Source organism: Manis pentadactyla, chromosome 11, assembly GCF_030020395.1.
Source record: "Manis pentadactyla isolate mManPen7 chromosome 11, mManPen7.hap1, whole genome shotgun sequence".
Classification (NCBI taxonomy): Eukaryota; Metazoa; Chordata; class Mammalia; order Pholidota; family Manidae; genus Manis; species Manis pentadactyla.
In genome coordinates, this window is record NC_080029.1 from 54,543,577 (window position 1) to 54,561,651 (window position 18,075).

General features: G+C 34.5%; 1 protein-coding gene across 4 annotated transcripts in view; it reads right to left on the reverse strand.

The window, feature by feature from the left end:
* Window positions 1–18,075, reverse strand: part of TOGARAM1 (TOG array regulator of axonemal microtubules 1) — a 68,360-nt gene that overhangs the window by 31,791 nt on the left and 18,494 nt on the right. For 2 of the 4 annotated variants that reach the window (XM_057488487.1, XM_036881348.2), the window contains exons 4-8: window positions 16,344–16,637; window positions 15,035–15,297; window positions 13,196–13,428; window positions 10,608–10,708; window positions 7,052–7,204 (exon numbers count right to left, since the gene is read on the reverse strand). In XM_057488487.1, coding sequence (XP_057344470.1) covers window positions 7,052–7,204; window positions 10,608–10,708; window positions 13,196–13,428; window positions 15,035–15,297; window positions 16,344–16,637 — 1,044 coding nt within the window. The remainder of the gene's footprint in view (window positions 1–7,051; window positions 7,205–10,607; window positions 10,709–13,195; window positions 13,429–15,034; window positions 15,298–16,343; window positions 16,638–18,075) is intronic. The other 2 variants (XM_036881349.2, XM_036881350.2) reach the window with 2 other exon arrangements.

The window sequence follows — 18,075 nt, forward strand, 5'->3', positions numbered from 1 at the left end:
CAGTTTTGCCAGCACCAGCTGTTGAAGAGGCTGTCATTTCCCCATTGTATGTCCACGGCTCCTTTATCATACATTAATTGACCGTATATGTTTGGGTTAATATCTGAACTCTCTATTCTGTTCCACTGGTCTGTGGCTCTGTTCTTGTGCCAGTACCAAACTGTCTTGATTACTGTGGCTTTGTAGTAGAGCTTGAAGTTGGTAAGCGAGATGCCCCATGCTTTATTCTTCCTTCTCAGGATTGCTTTGGCTATTCGAGGTCCTTTGTGGTTCCATATGAATTTCAAAACTGTTTGTTCCAGTTTGTTGAACAATGTTGTTGGTAATTTGATAGGGATTGCATCGAATCTGTATATTGCTTTGGGCAGGATGGCCATTTTGACAATATTAATTCTTCGTAGCCAGCATCATGGGATGAGTTTCCATTTGTTAGTGACCTCTTTAATTTCTCTTAAGAGTGTCTTGTCGTTTTCAGGGTATAGGTCTTTCACTTCCTTGGTTAGGTTTATTCCTAGGTATTTTATTCTTTCTGATGCTATTGTGAATGGAATTGTTTTCCTGATTTCTCTTTCTATTAGTTTATTGTTAGTGTATAGGAAAGCTACAGATTTCTGTGTGTTAATTTTGTATCCTGCAACTTTGCTGAATTCCGATATTAGTTCTAGTAGTTTTACAGTGGAGTCTTTAGGGATTTTTATGTACAATATCATGTTATCTGCAAATAGTGGCAGTTTGACTTCTTCTTTACCAATCTGGATTCCTTGTGTTTCTTTGTTTTGTCTGATTGCCGTGGCTAGGACCTCCAGTACCACGTTGAATAACAGTGGGGAGAGTTGGCATCCCTGTCTTTTTCCCGATCTCAGAGGGAAAGCTTTCAGCCTCTTGCTATACAGTATGATGTTAGCTGTGGGTTTATCATATATGGTCTTTATTATTTTGAGGTACTTGCCCTCTATGCCCATTTTGTTGAGAGTTTTTATCATGAATGGATGTTGAATTTTGTTGAATGCTTTTTCAGCGTCTATGGAGATGATCATGTGATTTTTGTCCTTCTTTTTGTTTATGTGGTGGATGATGTTAATGGATTTTTTAATGTTGTACCATCCTTGCATCCCTGAGATGAATCCCACTTGGTCATGGGGTATGATCCTCTTGATGTATTTTTGAATTTGGTTTGCTAATATCTTGTTGAGTATTTTTGCATTTATGTTCATCAGGGATATTGGTCTGTAATTTTCTTTTTTGGTGGGGTCTTTGCCTGGTTTTGGTATTAGGGTGTTGCTGGCTTCATAGAATGAGTCTGGGAGTATTCCCTCTTCTTCTATTTTTTGGAAAACTTTAACAAGAATGGGTATTATGTCTTCTCTATATGTCTGATAAAATTCAGCAGTGAATCCATATGGCACAAGGATTTTGTTCTTGTGTAGTTTTTTGATTACCAATTCAATTTCTTTGCTGGTAATTGGGAGATTTTCTGTTTCTTCCTTGGTCAGTCTTGGAAGGCTGTATTTTTCTAGGAAGTTGTCAATTTCTTCTAGGTTTTGCAGCTTGTTAGCATATTGATTTTTGTAGTATTCTCTAATAATTTTTTGTATTTTTGTGGGGTCTGTCGTGATTTTTCCTTTCTCACTTATGATTCTGTTGATGTGTGTAGATTCTCTTTTTCTCTTAATAAGTCTGGGTAGGGGTTCATCTGTTTTTTTAATTTTTTCTTAAAGAACCATCTCTTGGTTTCATTGATTTTTTCTATTGTTCTATTTTTCTCAATTTTATTTATTTCTTCTCTGATATTTATTATGTCCCTCCTTCTGCTGACTTTGGGCCACATTGTTCTTCTTTTTCCAGCTTCAATAATTGTGACTTTAGACTACTCATTTGGGAATGTTCTTCCTTCTTTAGTTAGGCCTGGATTGCTATATACTTTCCTCTTAGAACTGCTTTCGCTGTGTCCCACAGAAGTTGGGGCTTTACGCTGTCGATGTCATTTGTCTCCATATATTGTTTGATCTATGTTTTACTTTGATCATTGATCCATTGATTATTTAGGAGCATGTTGTTAAGCCTCCATGTGTTTGTGAGACTTTTCGTTTTCTTTTTAAAATTTATTTCTGGTTTTATGTCTTTGTGGTCTGAGAAGTTGGTTGGTAGAATTTCAATCTTTTTGAATTTATTGAGGCTCTTTTTGTGGCCTAGTATGTGGTCTATTCTGGAGAATGTTCCATGTGCACTTGAGAAGAATGTGTATCCTGTTGCTTTTGGGTGTAGAGTTCTGTAGATGTCTGTTAAGTCCATCTGTTCTAGTGTGTTGTTCAGTGCCTCTGGGTCCTTACTTATTTTCTGTCTGGTGGATCTGTCCTTTGGAGTGAGTGGTGTGTTGAAGTCTCCTAGAATGAATGCATTGCATTCTATTTCCTCCTTTAATTTTGTTAGTATTTGTTTCAGGTATGTTGGTGCTCCTGTATTTGGTGCATATATATTTATAATGGTTATATCCTCTTGTTGGGCTGAGCCCTTTATCATTATGTAATGTCCTTCTTTATCTCCTGTTACTTTCTTTGTTTTGAAGTCTATTTTGTCTGATACCAGTACTACTACACCTCCTTTTTTCTCTCCCTATTGTTTGCAGGAAAAATCTTTTTCCATCCCCTGACTTTTAGTCTGTGTATGTCTTTGGGTTTGATGTGAGTCTCTTGTAAGCAGCATATAGTTGGTTTTGTTTTTTTATCCATTCTGTTACTCCGTGTCTTTTGATTTGTGCATTCAGTCTGTTTACAGTTAGGGTGATTATTGAAAGATATATACTTATTGCCATTGCAGGCTTCAGATTTGTGGTTACCAAAGTTTCAAGGTTAGCTTCTTTATCATCTAACTGTCTAACTTAACTCACTTATTTAGCTATTACAAGCACAGTCTGATGATTCTTTATTTGTCTCCCTTCTTATTCCTTCTCCCCCTTTTTTTATACGTTAGGTGTTTTATTCTGTGTTCTTTTGCATTTCCTTTGACTGCTTTTGTGAGTAGTTGATTTTATTTTTTGCCTTTAGTTAGTATTTGGTTGGTCTGCTTTCTTTGCTGTGATTTTATTTTCTCTGGTGGCATCTATTTAGCCTTAGCAGTGCTCCCATCTAGAGCAGTCCCTCTAAAATACCCTGTAGAGGTGGTTTGTGGGAGGCAAATTCCCTCAACTTTTGCTTGTCTGGGAATTGTTTAATCCCTCCTTTATATTTAAATGATAATCTTGCTGGATACAGTATTCTTGGTTCAAGGCCCTTCTGTTTCATTGCATTAAATATGCCATTCTCTTCTGGCCTGTAAGGTTTCTGTTGAGAAGTCTGATGATAGCCTAATGTGTTTTCCTTTGTAGGAGACTTTTTTTCTCTGTCTGGCTGCCTTTAATACTCTGTCCTTGTCTTTGATCTTTGCCATTTTAATTATAATGTTTCTTGGTGTTGTCCTCCTTGGGTCCCTTGTGTTGGGAGTTCTGTGGGCTTTCATGGTCTGAGAGACTATTTCCTCCCCCAGGTGGGGAAGTTTTCAGCAATTATTTCATCAAAGACACTTTCTATCCATTTTTGTCTCTTCTTCTTCTTCTGGTCCCCTATAATGCAAATATTGTTCCATTTGGATTGGTCACACAGTTCTCTTAATATTGATTTATTCCTGGAGATCCTTTTATCTCTCTGTGCCTCAGCTTCTCTGTATGTCTGTTCTCTGATTTCTATTCCATTATTGGCCTCTTGCACCTCATCCAGTCTGTTCTTAAGTCCTTCCAGAGATTGTTTTATTTCTGTATTCTCCCTCACAAATTTATCCTTTAACTCTTGCATATTTCTCTGCAGATCCATCAGCATGGTTATGACCTTTATTTTTAATTATTTTTCGGGGAGATTGGTTAAGTCTATCTCCCCAGGCCCTCTCTCAGGGATTGTCTGGGTTATTCTGGACTGGACCAAACTATTCTGCCTTTTCATGGTGATAGAGGAAGCTGTAGGCAGGTAGCGTGTGTGTCAGCTGGGAAAACAAAGCCCATTCCTGCTTGCTGGTTGCCTTGCCCTTCTTCGCTGCCTGTGTCGCTCACCCACACTCCTGAAACAGCCTCCGGGTTAATCCCCTAAGCTGCTGTGGGCTGGGTATCCAGCAGGGCAGCGCAGAGCCCTGCGGGGAGTGGCAGGCATGCCGGGTGTGCTCTCCTGTGAGAGCGGCACCCCCGCCGGACAGCTGTGCACTGTTGGTGACTTTTGAGTCTGGCCTGGGCAGCTGTGCGCTGGGAGGAGACCCTGGGTGCCTGCTGGGGTGCGGCAACTCCCGGGCCCCTCTGCTGCTGCTGCCACCGGCTCATGCGGCCGTTCCTAGGTCCCCCTTGCACCTGCACCGCCAGCATGCACAGCCCATCTCCCGCTACTGGGTCGGTGTGTTGGGGTCCACGCCAGCTGGGGGAACAACTGGCAGGCTGCTTATGGCTGTCAGGGCTTCAGAGCTGCACTGCCACCCAGGGGCTTAGGTCGCCTAGAGCTCCCCGGATTCCCTGCTGCTGGGCTGAGTGTGCTGGGATGATTTCGTCCAGCTGTGAGGTTCCTGTCCCATTATGACTTTCAAAAAGCACTCGCTTTTCTTTTGTGCCAGGGGAGCCGGGTGAGGTTACCTGCTTGCAGGTTTTGCTTTTTCCGTTTATCTAATATCCAGCACACCGTGTACCATGTGTCTGCGCTCCTGCTGTGTATTACTGGAGCTGGTTGTTTAGTAGTCCTGGGCTCCCTCTCCCTCCCTGCTCCGACTCCTTTCTTCCCAACGGGGAGCTAGGTTGGGGGGGCGCTTCGGTCCCACCAGGCCGTGGCTTGTATCTTACCCCCTTCGTGTGATGCTGAGTTCTCACGGATGTAGATGTAGCCTCGCTGTTGTACTATATCCACTGTTCTCTCTTTTAGGAATAGTTGTATTTGTTGTATTTTCAAAAATATATATTTTTGGGAGGAGATTTCTGCTGAACTACTCATGCTGCCATCTTGGCTCCTCCCTGGAAGTCTTTTTATTCCCTTCAACATTGCACTCAGTATTTACTTTAACCAATTATCTAAGGACATATTTTTGAGTGAGTGTCCCCAAGGCTACACTGTAAGTTTTGGTTAGCTCACCATCACTCTTTTAAAATATCACACTGAACATCATTATATACAAAGCATAATAGGGATATAAAGATGACAGTGTCTTAAAGTAATTTATATTACTGCAGACCAGGAAAGTGAGTAGTAGTATGGATTTGTCTAAGAAATGGCTTTGAAGCCAGTAAAGAAAGTTTTTCTAAGAAAATGGCTTTTAAGCCAGTATTAAAAAAGCAGACATGATCTGGACACAATAAGATTGAGATAGGACATCTAGGCAGACTGTACATGCAAACTAACAAAACTTCTAGTATTAAGAATGCTGGTGCATAGGGCACAAAAAGATGTACAGTTAGAGGAAATGCAAGAAAGTTAAGCTGAGGCAAGACTACTAAGGGTTTTAAAAATTATGCTACAGAGTAGGAAATTTATTCTGTAGGAAATAGGGAACCACTCAAGGTTTTGAGTATGGAAGAGATTATGAATGTACTTTAGAAAGATAATTCTGGAATAGCATGCACCCTAGTTAAAAAGGGATGGAAATAAGAGGTAAGATGTCTAATCAAAAAGCCACTGTAATTGTCCATGCAAGAGGTAATGAAGGTCCAAATTAAACTGAGAGAAACTGGTAGGATGAGTCACTGAACGGGGAGGGTGAGTAGAAGTCTCCATAACTGGGAAAATTGTAGTACTACTGATACAAATGAGTAACAAAAGAAGAGCAGTAGGTCTGGAAAAGAAAGTATGTTTGGTTTTTGAACATATTTATTCATGTTGACCAGACAGATCTAGCAGGCATTTGGGTTAGAGTTGTAAGTGTGAATGTGAAATAATTGTTTGGAGTAGAAATACCTGCTGGTCAAGAGATACTAGTATTTATGACTCTGCTGTCCACAAAAGGATGCCACTAGTTGTAAATGAACACATTCAGCAATTATTTAAAAACAATTCAAAAAGAAAATAAAATTTAAAAATGATACTTTAGGGTATCAGTTACTTTTAGGAAGAAAAGTATTTTTTCGATTTCATTTTCTTAAATGAGAAAATATGTAAGTAAATATGATAAACCCTGACAGTCTCCTTTGTAAAAACAATGGAAAACTGATTGCTTCCACAAAACAGATATTGAATTACCCATGAATCACATAAATTCTGAGAAATTTACAAAAAAATTCAAATCAAGTTTCCTATTACTCAATGTATTTCCACAAAAAATATGCGTGTACTAAAATGCCTCATTGCCTGCACATATATGACTTCAAATGGTCAGCAAGAACAAAAATTATTATTACAACCAAAGTAGCTACACATAAAGAAGTGACAGCTCCTTACACTTACTGATGGATTAAATGCTTAAATATAGGTCACTTCTAATTATTTTATTTAAATATGCCCTTCAAAATCACTACTTCTTTACCCTAGAAGAAATTTTTAAAATGCAATTTTAATAGGATTTCTGAAAAAAATGGACAGAGCAGTCACACAGGTGTTACTTGCTATTCTAAGTAAAAAAAACAAAGGTAGTTTCCCAGGTTCTTCCACAGGGCAATGATATTCCTGTTTTCACAGTTTTACTCCATGATTACATCCTATGTAGGCATGCGGGAGCCATTAACTCACATGATTTCTCCACCTTAATACTAAAATGTTTTATAAAAAATGTGTATGTATGCTGGTGGCGGGTAGAGTCAGCAGAGATTCCCTAGTCCTAAACCTCTTGGGCAGTCACTTCCCTGCACTGGCTCCCCAGGAAAGCCCATTAAACCATTTCATAAACCTATGTGTTCCCCTATTCAGCAAAATTATTTAAGCAATAACACATCAGCAGCAGGATAGGAAAAAAACTCTCAAAATTGAGAAATCTCAGTTAATTTTTCTTTCTGGCATGTTTATGGAGGATTCTGATTTAGAGACATTCAGTCTTAAAAATTAACATCATGAAATTTACTAACCTTTTGTATGCTTACAATGTCTTGGGCGTTCCTTATTTTGTATTTTTAAAACACTAGGTGAAATGTCATGTGACCTATCATCTTCAAAATCACCACATCCAAACCCATAGTTCATACGCTGACCGATTATGCTTACACTGGATGTTGTAATCCCTATAAAATAAAATACATAAAATATTTATTTTAATGATTTAGTTAATATTATAGACAGGTACATATCTCCCCACTAAATTTATGTTGCCTTCAGCCTTTCAAAAATGTCAGTAACATAATATTAAAAATTATAACACTATAGTAGCTTTATATCTTAGGTTTTGTAATACTTTCTACTTTACTAGCAGACAATGAGAACATTTATTATAAGCTACACTACAACATTTTATAAAACAGGCTTTAACATTACAATGAAATAAAAAATTTAATGTTTGAATGACATAAATAATATAGTTGAGGACTATGATAGGCATTGGATGTTTAAATGACATTTTAAATTTTAAAGCAAAAAAGAAAAATTTTAAATATAGATTTAAAACTGTATCTTGAGAGATGCCTGAGCAAGACACTTAACCTTATTTGTAAAATAGGGATAAAGTAGTACCTCTTCCAGCATTGTTATGAGGATACACATAAAGGGCTTAGCATAGCATCTACATATTGTAAATACCAAAATGTTATATTTGTAATAAAAAATAGAGTAAATCAAAACTTTGAATGCAGGCTTCCTTTTAACAATACCAAAAATTTTAACCTGCATTTGAATATTTAAACTGACCACCATATACTAATATTTTGCAGCTGTTAAAACCACAAACTGTCTACTAAATGGAAAATCCTAGACTATATATATATATATATATATATATATATATATATATTTATTTGTGTCACTATCTGTTTATATATAAACCATTAAGTAGCAATAAAATACAGTGTTTTTAATATTGTTGTGGGTATTTTAGTAAAAACAGGATGGTGGGGAGAGGAGGTGGCTGGTGGCAGCTGGGCCAGAGAGACTGTAGAGAGAAGGGAACTAAATTCATAGAAAAATGATTTAAAAAACTGGTATAAAATGATAGAGACCTCCTAGAATAACATGGATATCTTTCTAAATTCTTAGTTTTGATAGTTAATTCATAAAGTAAGCCTCATAAAGATACTACCTTTGGGTGGAAATGCTTTCTATTAACAGGTGTTAAGAATCTAATGCTGCAGAAAAAACTTTCTATAATATAATTTAGGACATTTAGCACAATATTTACTGGAAATGCTGTTATAAAGACTATTTGGATTTATAGTTTCTACATTATTCTGAACATTATCATTTTTATGTTTTACCAATTTAACAATAAACTTGTAGCAATCACTTGCTTACTGAAAACAAACTATCCCACTTAAAACAAAAAAAATGTAAACCCAAGTTTATAAAATCCTAAGCCATTAGCAAATTTTACATTTTGGAGGCATATTAAATGTAACCAGAATATCTTGCAGTGAATTCAGTAATAATGTTTCCAAAATGTGATCTTGGAAATATATAAACAACTTGTTAAAAATATAAATTTCTAACCCAGAAGATTGATTCATTAGGTATGAGGTGAAGCTGTAGTATCTATATGTTACACGCATTCCTGGTGAATCCTAGGATTAGGCAAGTTTTCAGAAACATTGAATATTCAACAAGTTTGGGAAACAATGAATATTGCAAATATTGTAAGACTTATCACATTACTAAAACTTAAATGACTCACAAGTTCATACAACCAGGGTCAGAGGGAAACTCAGATCTAGGTTTTCTAAATATACTCTTTTCTAATTCCAAAGATATTCTCCCAAAAAAGGAATCCATTTTTATAAACTAGAGACACAATCTAGCAAAAACATGTCTCTCCAAACATAAATATTTGTGAAGTTATAATTTTTTGGGGTGACCAGCTTTAGAAAAGGCTTTCAACATAAGTTTGTGTGTCATGTTTATTTGTGTCTTCCTCTTTAGGGGAACAAATACTTACCAAGTGCCAATTATGAACTAACTCCTTTATACATGTTATATACTTAAATCTTCACCATCCTTTCAAGGTTTATATTATCAGATGAGGGAACTAAGGTTCAAAGCAGTGAAGCAACCTTCACAGCTCATGAAATATAGTTATTAAATATCAAATTTGGATTCCAGTTGGGATCTTTTAGACACCACACACATATACACTGTTTCCCTGTGCCAAGTAGAGTTAACTATCTTTTTGTTGAAAACTAGCTTTGTGGAAGCCAGTACACCAGGCACACATGGTTGAGTTGGGCATTCATTATTATGATAGGCACTTGGTTGGTAATCAAGAGGTAAATAATCTCTGGGAATCAATTTGAGAGTCCAAAAAAGTAAAATAATTGCAATACCATTATAAAGATGTCAATGCAAAATATACCGGTATCACAAAAGAGGTAATGATCAATTTTGCTTGTGACCTGGGGAAGGCTTTTCAGAGGAAGCAACTGAGCTATTCTCACAGCTGAATGGTGGAAGGTGTGGAATACAGATTTCATCCAAAAGAAATAGTATGTGCAACTGCAAAGAGATAGGAAATGGTACCAAAGGTGGTCTGATTTAAATAGACCACAAGATCCAAAGAGGGAAGTGAAAAATGAGACTGGAGAGGTAGGCAGGGGCCAGATCATGGAATAATGCTCTGAATAAACTGAGGTTGGGCAATACAGTCAGATCTGCATTGTGGGATATGGACTAGTGACTGAAACTGAAGCTGAAGAGAAATCTTACGAGGCTAAGTGGGTAAGAAATGAGTAAGAGTGATACGCGAGGATTAAAAAGAGGAACTCAAATTAGGACTTATTTAGGAGCAAGAAATTAAAAATCTTTGCAAATAATTAGATACATACACAGCTTTATAGGAAGATAATTATGATTTAAGGTTAAGTAGCCTTAAAGTTGTTAGTTTTACACTGAGATCGTGTGAAAGTAAATATCATTTCCTAATGTGTTAAATTCATTCATAATTTAATTGTTTTACCAATCGTAAAGAATCACATACAATTCCCATCCCATAAATCAGAATCCAAATATTTTTCTAATTGATTACTAATAACTAATCTATTTTTGAAAAGAGATATTTTGGTTTAGAGACTTCCAGGTTAGTTCACAAAATTCTTAACACAAGATACACATGAACTTAACTACTAGTTAAATACTGTTTTTAAAAGAAATTGTCTTTTGTGATGCCCAGTGGTTATTAAACTATGTTGCATTAGAATCACCTGAAGAGCTTTCAAAAACTGATGGGCAGGTCACATTCCATTTATCAACTAAATCAAAATGTTGGGTGTGGGAACATGGCATATAAAAGGGATCAACTATTCAGGTAAATATTTTTTCTTTCAAGAATAACAGAGAATATATTCTTGCCAAAATGGCCTTTTAAGGACTTAAAAAGATGATTAATTTGTCTTAATTGGTAACTACAAAATTCTCAATCTGAAATGCATTACTTTTGACATAATTTAAAAATTATACTTTCTATAAATATTTATAACAGTTATAGAATACCTGTAATGAGGCTTTGTTCAGCTATCTGAGAATTTTTATTCTTTGCAGAACAAAGTCTTGTTGGACAATGTTTTGATCCAAATGTTGGAAATATTTCTGTCCTATAAAAAAACAAAGTAATTTCAATAAACATTTGAGATCTAGAGCTTTTCAAAACTCTTACATCAAACATTCTCTATACTTTTTATCAACCCACTAAACTTAGATAATAAGGCAGCAGCAAGTATGAAAAACTATGGCTAAGAATTTTTTATTGGTATTCCTAATTCACCTTTGAACTTCCAACCTTTTTAACATATAGTCAGTTCTTAATTATTCATGAGAGGATTGCCAAAGGAAATGAAGACTCTCCAGCTTGTACTGTATAATCTTTTGTGGGTTTAAAAAAAAAGATACAAAAACAGTCCATTCTGAAACTAAATCAAATGATTCATAATTATCTAATATACGTCCTGCCCTCATAAACAGTAACATAAAAATAGAGATTTAACTATTTTATAAATGAAAGGTAAGCAACAAGTGATTTTAACAAAAGTTGCTATCTTCTTGGACAATTCTTTGCTGTACTTCCCTGACTTTATAAAGGCCTACAGGTTTTGTTTCACAAAGAAAGTAAACTGAAGAATGTTAAACCTGAACATTTAGGAACTGTTTTAACTTACTGAGTGTTGTAACATCAATAAGTCAGTGATGGATATTATAAAGAAGAGATTTTACAAAGGAGTACAATTCTTAGCAGCAGGAAGACTTATTTGTTAATTGGTCTACTGATAAATCAATGTTAAATATTTTAAAAGAGTAATTTCACTACAATAGATAGATGATAGTCAATTTACACTTAAACTGAGTGCATTTGATTTGGATGAAAGAAAATACTTCAGTCTCTGAAAGAGAAGTTCTCAACAATTTTTCCTCCCCAGCCCACTTAAGGGTAAATGAAAGCCCTGCACAAAATAGTGGCTTTCTCTGGTCCTGATTCTTAAGGCAGGATGAAAGCTGGTTGAGAATAATTGCTCTAAAGCTATTAAACTTAAAGGTAGAAATACTAAACTCATTAAAGCTCATAAATGAGGGTATACTGAACTCCATTCTCACAGAGTTTAGTATCTGAAGAGGAAAACTCCATGAGATAATACAGGGAATTCTGAATTTTAAGTGTTAAAATATAAAATCAACTTTCTACCCAACTGGGTTCCAAATTATAGGAACTTGCAACTGTAGGATTATATAACATAAAACTTCACATTCATGGAAGCTAAGGGAAGGACTTCAGGCCTAAAAGGTAAATACATGTATTTTAATTGTCTGTTAATGTAAACACAGTTACTTCACCAGTCCACACAGCCATTTCAAATTCATTTTGTAAATATATTGATTATTCTAGGAAATTACAACAGAAGAGAGAGTAAGAGAACATTTCAAACTGAAAAATAAGTTGCTATATAAATATAAAAATATGGAGAAGGAAATCATGGGATGAGACAAACCTCTCACAGCAGGACACAAAAATCCAGTTTAATTTTATGAACCACTGAAATAAAACACCCTTTTCCATTAAAGCTTCTAGAACACCATCTCTTCTTTGATTATGCAATCTCTACACATTACTAGAGGTTCCAGTTCATTTTAGTGAAAATAATTTAAACTAAATTTAATCTTAAATATTTAATTTTAAGTAGTTGTATATAAACATGGTTCAGGATAAAATCAAAGAGAAATACAATTTAAAAAATTGACAATAAATTTTAACAAGGATGTGAAACAACTGGAACTCATACATTGCTCATAGGAGTATAAAAGTGTACACACTATTTAGTAATATTTAAAAAGTAGAAAACTATTTAGCAATTATTTAAAAAATGGAATGTACATCTACTCTATGACCTAGCAATTCTACTCTTAGGTTCCATCTAAAATAAGAAAGCAAGAAATTCCCCAAAATCCTAAAATAGGGTCATAGAAATTCTCAGAAATCAAGATGGGAAGACTTAAGAGGCTGTTGAGGTCATGTGGAAAAGTTTGTTGAATTTTTACAGTGAAAACATTTCTCTGTCAGTGTGGGGTAGCTGGAACTCCAATTCCAGCACTATTGTAAGGAGAATTCTTGGAGTTTGTGAACACTATGGTGTGGAGTCCTAGGCGTCTACTAGATAACCGAATGACAAAATTCAAGTAGTCAGGTAATGGCTGGGTGGAGTTTACCCATAAATTAGAGGATATTGGTGCTGAGTTTTAAATGAAAACAGTAATATCAGCTACAGGTCAACTGCAAAAGAATCAATTATCCAGAGAAGAACTAAAGAACAAGGAGTATTAGGATAAATCTTAGATAGGCAGAAGAATAACTGGGGCTTGGGAATAGGATTTATATTAATTTAGGTGCTCTAGGTTACATCTGGTGTGTTCTTTCTCCATTCCCATCCTAAACCAAAGCCAAGCAAGGTAATTATCTATAAACCTTTCAGGTGTCTTTTAAATATATTTTGCTATTTTAAAAACTAGAAACTAAAGTTTTTTCAATATGATAATAGGACTTCAGACTACAAATCACAGTTGGCATTCATTTGACATGTCAGAAAATAAAATACATTATTCTCTTCCCCTGGGGAGTTGTAGACAGAGAAGAAGTCAATGATTCTTGGCTGTAAACTCCACTTTCACTGTAAGAGCTGATGTTTGGAGATGAAGATCGACATGGGGAGTCCATAGTCATGTCAAGCTTCATTGCAGAATCAGGGCTTTCAAGATCAGAAGTACTGCCACTCAGTTTGGCTCTTTTCTTAGCTGCACTATTACGAAGGGACCTAAGAGAGTTCTGCATCTAAGAAAAAATAGAAGGATTAACTTTAAAAGATACTTATATTAATAAAAGTTATCCTTAGATTTTAAATTTCTAAAATTTGGAGTCCCATCAAGCTTGCCAGTGTCAGGGTTCAAGAACAACAGATCATTGTATGTGACTTCTGAAGCCAAGTAGTTCTAGAAATGCAGAGTAGAAATCATTATTACAAATGAATATATTAAGGCTGGGAATAGAATCTTGAACTAAGGAACATATAAATATACATTAATTGTGTTTTGTTTACATTTTGATTATATCAATTGTAATGATTGATTCAATAGTATGGCCATTTCCTAGTAATTCTTGGAAAGTTGAATATCTTAAAACAGTAATATCCTCTTATATTTACCAATAATTATATAAAAGAAATTGGCCTTTCAATAATCCACTAAAAGAAAAAAGGGCTTTAAGTTATAGAAATAATGCAAAAATATATAAGATCAGATGAAATTTATGAGTTATGTAGGAAAATGCCTCTTCTCTAAGTTTAATCCCTTTAAATTAATTCTCTTCTGCAACCAGAAATAAAATTGGAAAAAAAGAAAAAACAGGGACAATTTTATAAGCAGTAAGAAGTTGGAATGACTAATCCATTAAGTTCTAATTTTGATACTTGATAAGTTAATTATATATATGCTTAATGTTTAAAAAGAGTATGCATTAATATTCACATTATTGAGCAAATTATCAGTACATGATGCTTACATCTTAAAAATGTGGTTAAAATAAGACCACAAAATATCATAAAGTGTTTCAGTTTACATATTTAATGTAAAACATTTTAAACCTGATATCAGGCAGACTGAAATGATAAAAAGGAAGTATTTATGGAAAATGTGCTCTGAATCCAAAGTACTCCCGCAACCACATTCCTTCACTGACATAATTAGTATGTACAGAGTTGCGATATTCACAATACTTTTTTATAGTATAAATGGAGTGATGTAGGATTCAAAGATGAGTATACAGTATCATCTCAATTTCATAATGATAAATAAATTTTTATATATGCTTAAGGGACATGCTCAAAAATTTCACCACAGTGTTGTTTCTAACAGCAGAAGACTAGAAGAAGTAAGCCAAAATTATATAAATACATTATAAATAGACATACCAAAATAACATATTAATAGGAAAAGTACAAAATACACATAAAACATAAATGCCTCTGAAAGAGGGAAAGGAACCTGAGTGAGGAGGGAACTATGTTATGTTCCATTTATTTATACAGGAAACAAACATGACAAATTGTTCATTTGGGAGGGGTTAGTTAATGCATGGGTATACTGCTGTATTACTCATACTTTTAATTTAAAAAGGAAAAACATAAGCAGAGGTGAAATATTGGAAGGAAACACTTTAGAGAGTTAATGGTAAATTATTCTGGGTAGTGGGATTTGGTGTGATGAACTTCCTTCCTGACTCTTTACTGTAGTTTCCATGTTTTCTATAATGAACATAAAGTATTTTTATAAATAAGAAATCATGTTATGGGATAAAAAGTTCTTGATTTTTCCTTAAATAACAACTATCATATTATAAAAATATCATTTTTAAATTATTAAAAATGGTATTTGGTTCTAACCTCTTCTTGATCCAAATCTTCATCCCTAATGTTTAATTCTGAAAGATCAATTATAAGACTATCTTTTTCACTCTTCCAAATATCATCAGGCTCTTTCTTTTTGGGTCCCACTGTGCTTAAATCAGCTTTATCAGGCAAAAGGCTGATTCCTCTTGGTATGGGAGGAACAGGCCTGGTCCCATTTAGGCCTCGTCTGGAAGATGGTGATCTCACCAAGGCAGGTGTTAGTTGAACTGGAGACGATTTTTCTTGAGAATTTTCTCCTGAATGAAAAATACATATTTTATTTTTGTTTTATTTCTGGGAAGTGGGAGTTATAATCACAAGAACTTGGAATACAGTATTTTTAAATTAAAAAGACACATTATCTTTTATTAGAAATAAAGACTACTATTTAAAATGGGAAAATATAGAAGTATCAGTATCCCCTAACAAATATAACAATAATGAGCCACTGGAAATACTTTCATATTAAATAAACATATTATATACAAAGTTTTATTTCTGTCTCCATACATATCATGATGACTAATATTTGTATGGTATAGGCCATAATAAGCTAGATGGGCTACTTTTCTGACCTAATTAAATTATAAGCAACATTTGAATGACTACTATCTGTAAAGCAGTAATACTAGGCACTGAGGAGAAAAAAACTGAACAGTCTCAGCTTTCAATACAATATTTCATCTTGTAGGAAAGACAAATATAGAAAGAAACTAATGGAAAGGAATGAAGATTCAGTGCTAAGAGAAAGTGATAAAACTGATATACTGTACATACTGGCCTTATGGCTATAAACTGTGGTTTTGCAGGTAGTTTAAAGATGGAACATCTTACCTCAGAGGTTGGGGATAAGAAAGTATGTGGGATATAGGTGTTGCCTTTATTAGACTTCTTATATGCTAATTTCATGATTTTGGAATGGGCTATTGCTAAGAATACTTTTAAAAAATAATAGAAAACCCTTCAAAATTATTTTAACATATACTAAACATTCAATAAACACTGAATAAATGAATACAGACATTAGTTATAGTAAATATATGAATGACATTTTATATTTGTAAAGTTAAAATTTGTTAATAGGCCCTCAGGCTATTTATATTCATGTCCATTAGAAAACGCTATTATTTACCTAGTTTGATCTTTTTAACATACTGTTAAATATTTTCCTAGGTATTTTTAATTCAGAGAAATAAAATGTAATTTATTGGCTTTTAAAGATCAAATGACCCTAACACCAAATTAATAATTCAAGCATACAAATACATTTGAACAAAGTATTAATTTTTACCATCATTTCTACCTGTATGGTCAGACGATTTTTGGCTAACAAGCTTTTTCTGTGGACTTGGCTTAGATAGTTCTTCAAAGCTTTTAAGAGGCCAGGAATTTGAGAAATTAATGGAATTATCTTGAGACTTCTTTGGAGATACAGTAAGAGATATGTGCTTTGGACTAGTTCGAGGTGATGAGAGAGGACAGGATGGAAGAATGAGGCCTCCTGGACTTGGATTTATACCAGAGTATGGTGAAGTACGTTCTGTTTGACCACCAAATGTTTGCTGTGTCTTACTGCCAAAATTTAGGCTAGCATACACTGTAATCAAACAAGAGAGAATTTGTTATTTATATATACATATCTTCTAAGAGTTTACAGATTTTTTTTGCTTTTCACATGCAGGTTTTTATCCCATCTGGCATTTATATTTTTGTACGGTTGTATGGTGTGAGGTTAAAATTTAACTTTTTTCTTATAGATGGTATAATTTTCTCAGTGCCATTTTTTAAACTGTCCATTCTTTCCCTTTCATGTATAAAGCTCCCATGTACATGTTTTGGTCTATTGTTAGGTGCTTTTTATTGAATCCATTCACTTATTTTGTCTATCCCTGCAATAATGGCTGAATGTTTTATTTATCATCATGCAGATAGGATGAGCCTCTCTCTACCTCAATCTTCTTTAGAATTATCTTGGCCGTTCTTGCCCTCATTCTTGATACGTATTTCAGGATCAGCCTATCAGATTCCATAAACTATCCTGTTGGGATTTTGACTGGAATGTCACTGAATGTACAGATTAATCTACAAATACTTGCCATCTTCCTGATACTGAGTCTCCCTGTTTAAAAATATGAGATCTCCTTTCATTTATTATTTACGTCTTTTTTTATGTCTCTTACAAAACCATTTTAGTCTTCATAAAGAATGTGGAAATTTGTGCTGATTTCCAGGTACTTACAGTCTGCAGCTACTGTTGGTTTCTTATTTAAAAACTACATTTTCTGAAAGTTTCTGAAAACTAGGAACTTTATTCCCCTTTACATTCTGGTTTTATTTCTGGCAACTTTCCTAACTTATTTAATATTTTAACAGTTTTCCATATATTCTTTTAGAAGTTCTATGTAGATAATCTAATAATCGTAATATGATAATGATGGGGACTATAATGATTATAGGGATGAGAGCTGATGGTTACTGAGTACTAACTATGTGGTTGTGGTATTCTAATTGGTGTTCTAACAATAATTTCTGTGTATTAACTAATTTAACCCTCATGATGGAGATAGGTACTATTCATTTTTATTTCATACACTGAAAAAAAAAAGTAAAGAGGAATGAATAAATTGCTAGAAAACACACACTAGGAAATTGTAAAGCTGGGATATGGAACCAGGCACAATGGCTCCCAAGCCTATGTTCTTAAGCACTACATTGTACCATGTTTTATTAGGGAATGATAATTTTTGTTTCTTCCTCTCAAATGTTATACTTTTAAATTTGAACTAGGCCTTCTTTAGATAAGCATGACTCCAAAATTCTTAGCACTGATTTTCCCTTAAACTCCAGACTCAACATCAAAATGCCACTGAACATCTTTAGAGAGACATCCCAAACGTAACATGTTCAAACCAAAACTCTTGATTTCCCATGCAAATCTGCTCCTCTCATTTTCCTCTTCTTGGTAAATGGCAGCTCTCTTCAAGTTGCTTATGCCAAGAACATTGGACTTAGCCTTGGCTCCTCTCTTCTCTCAA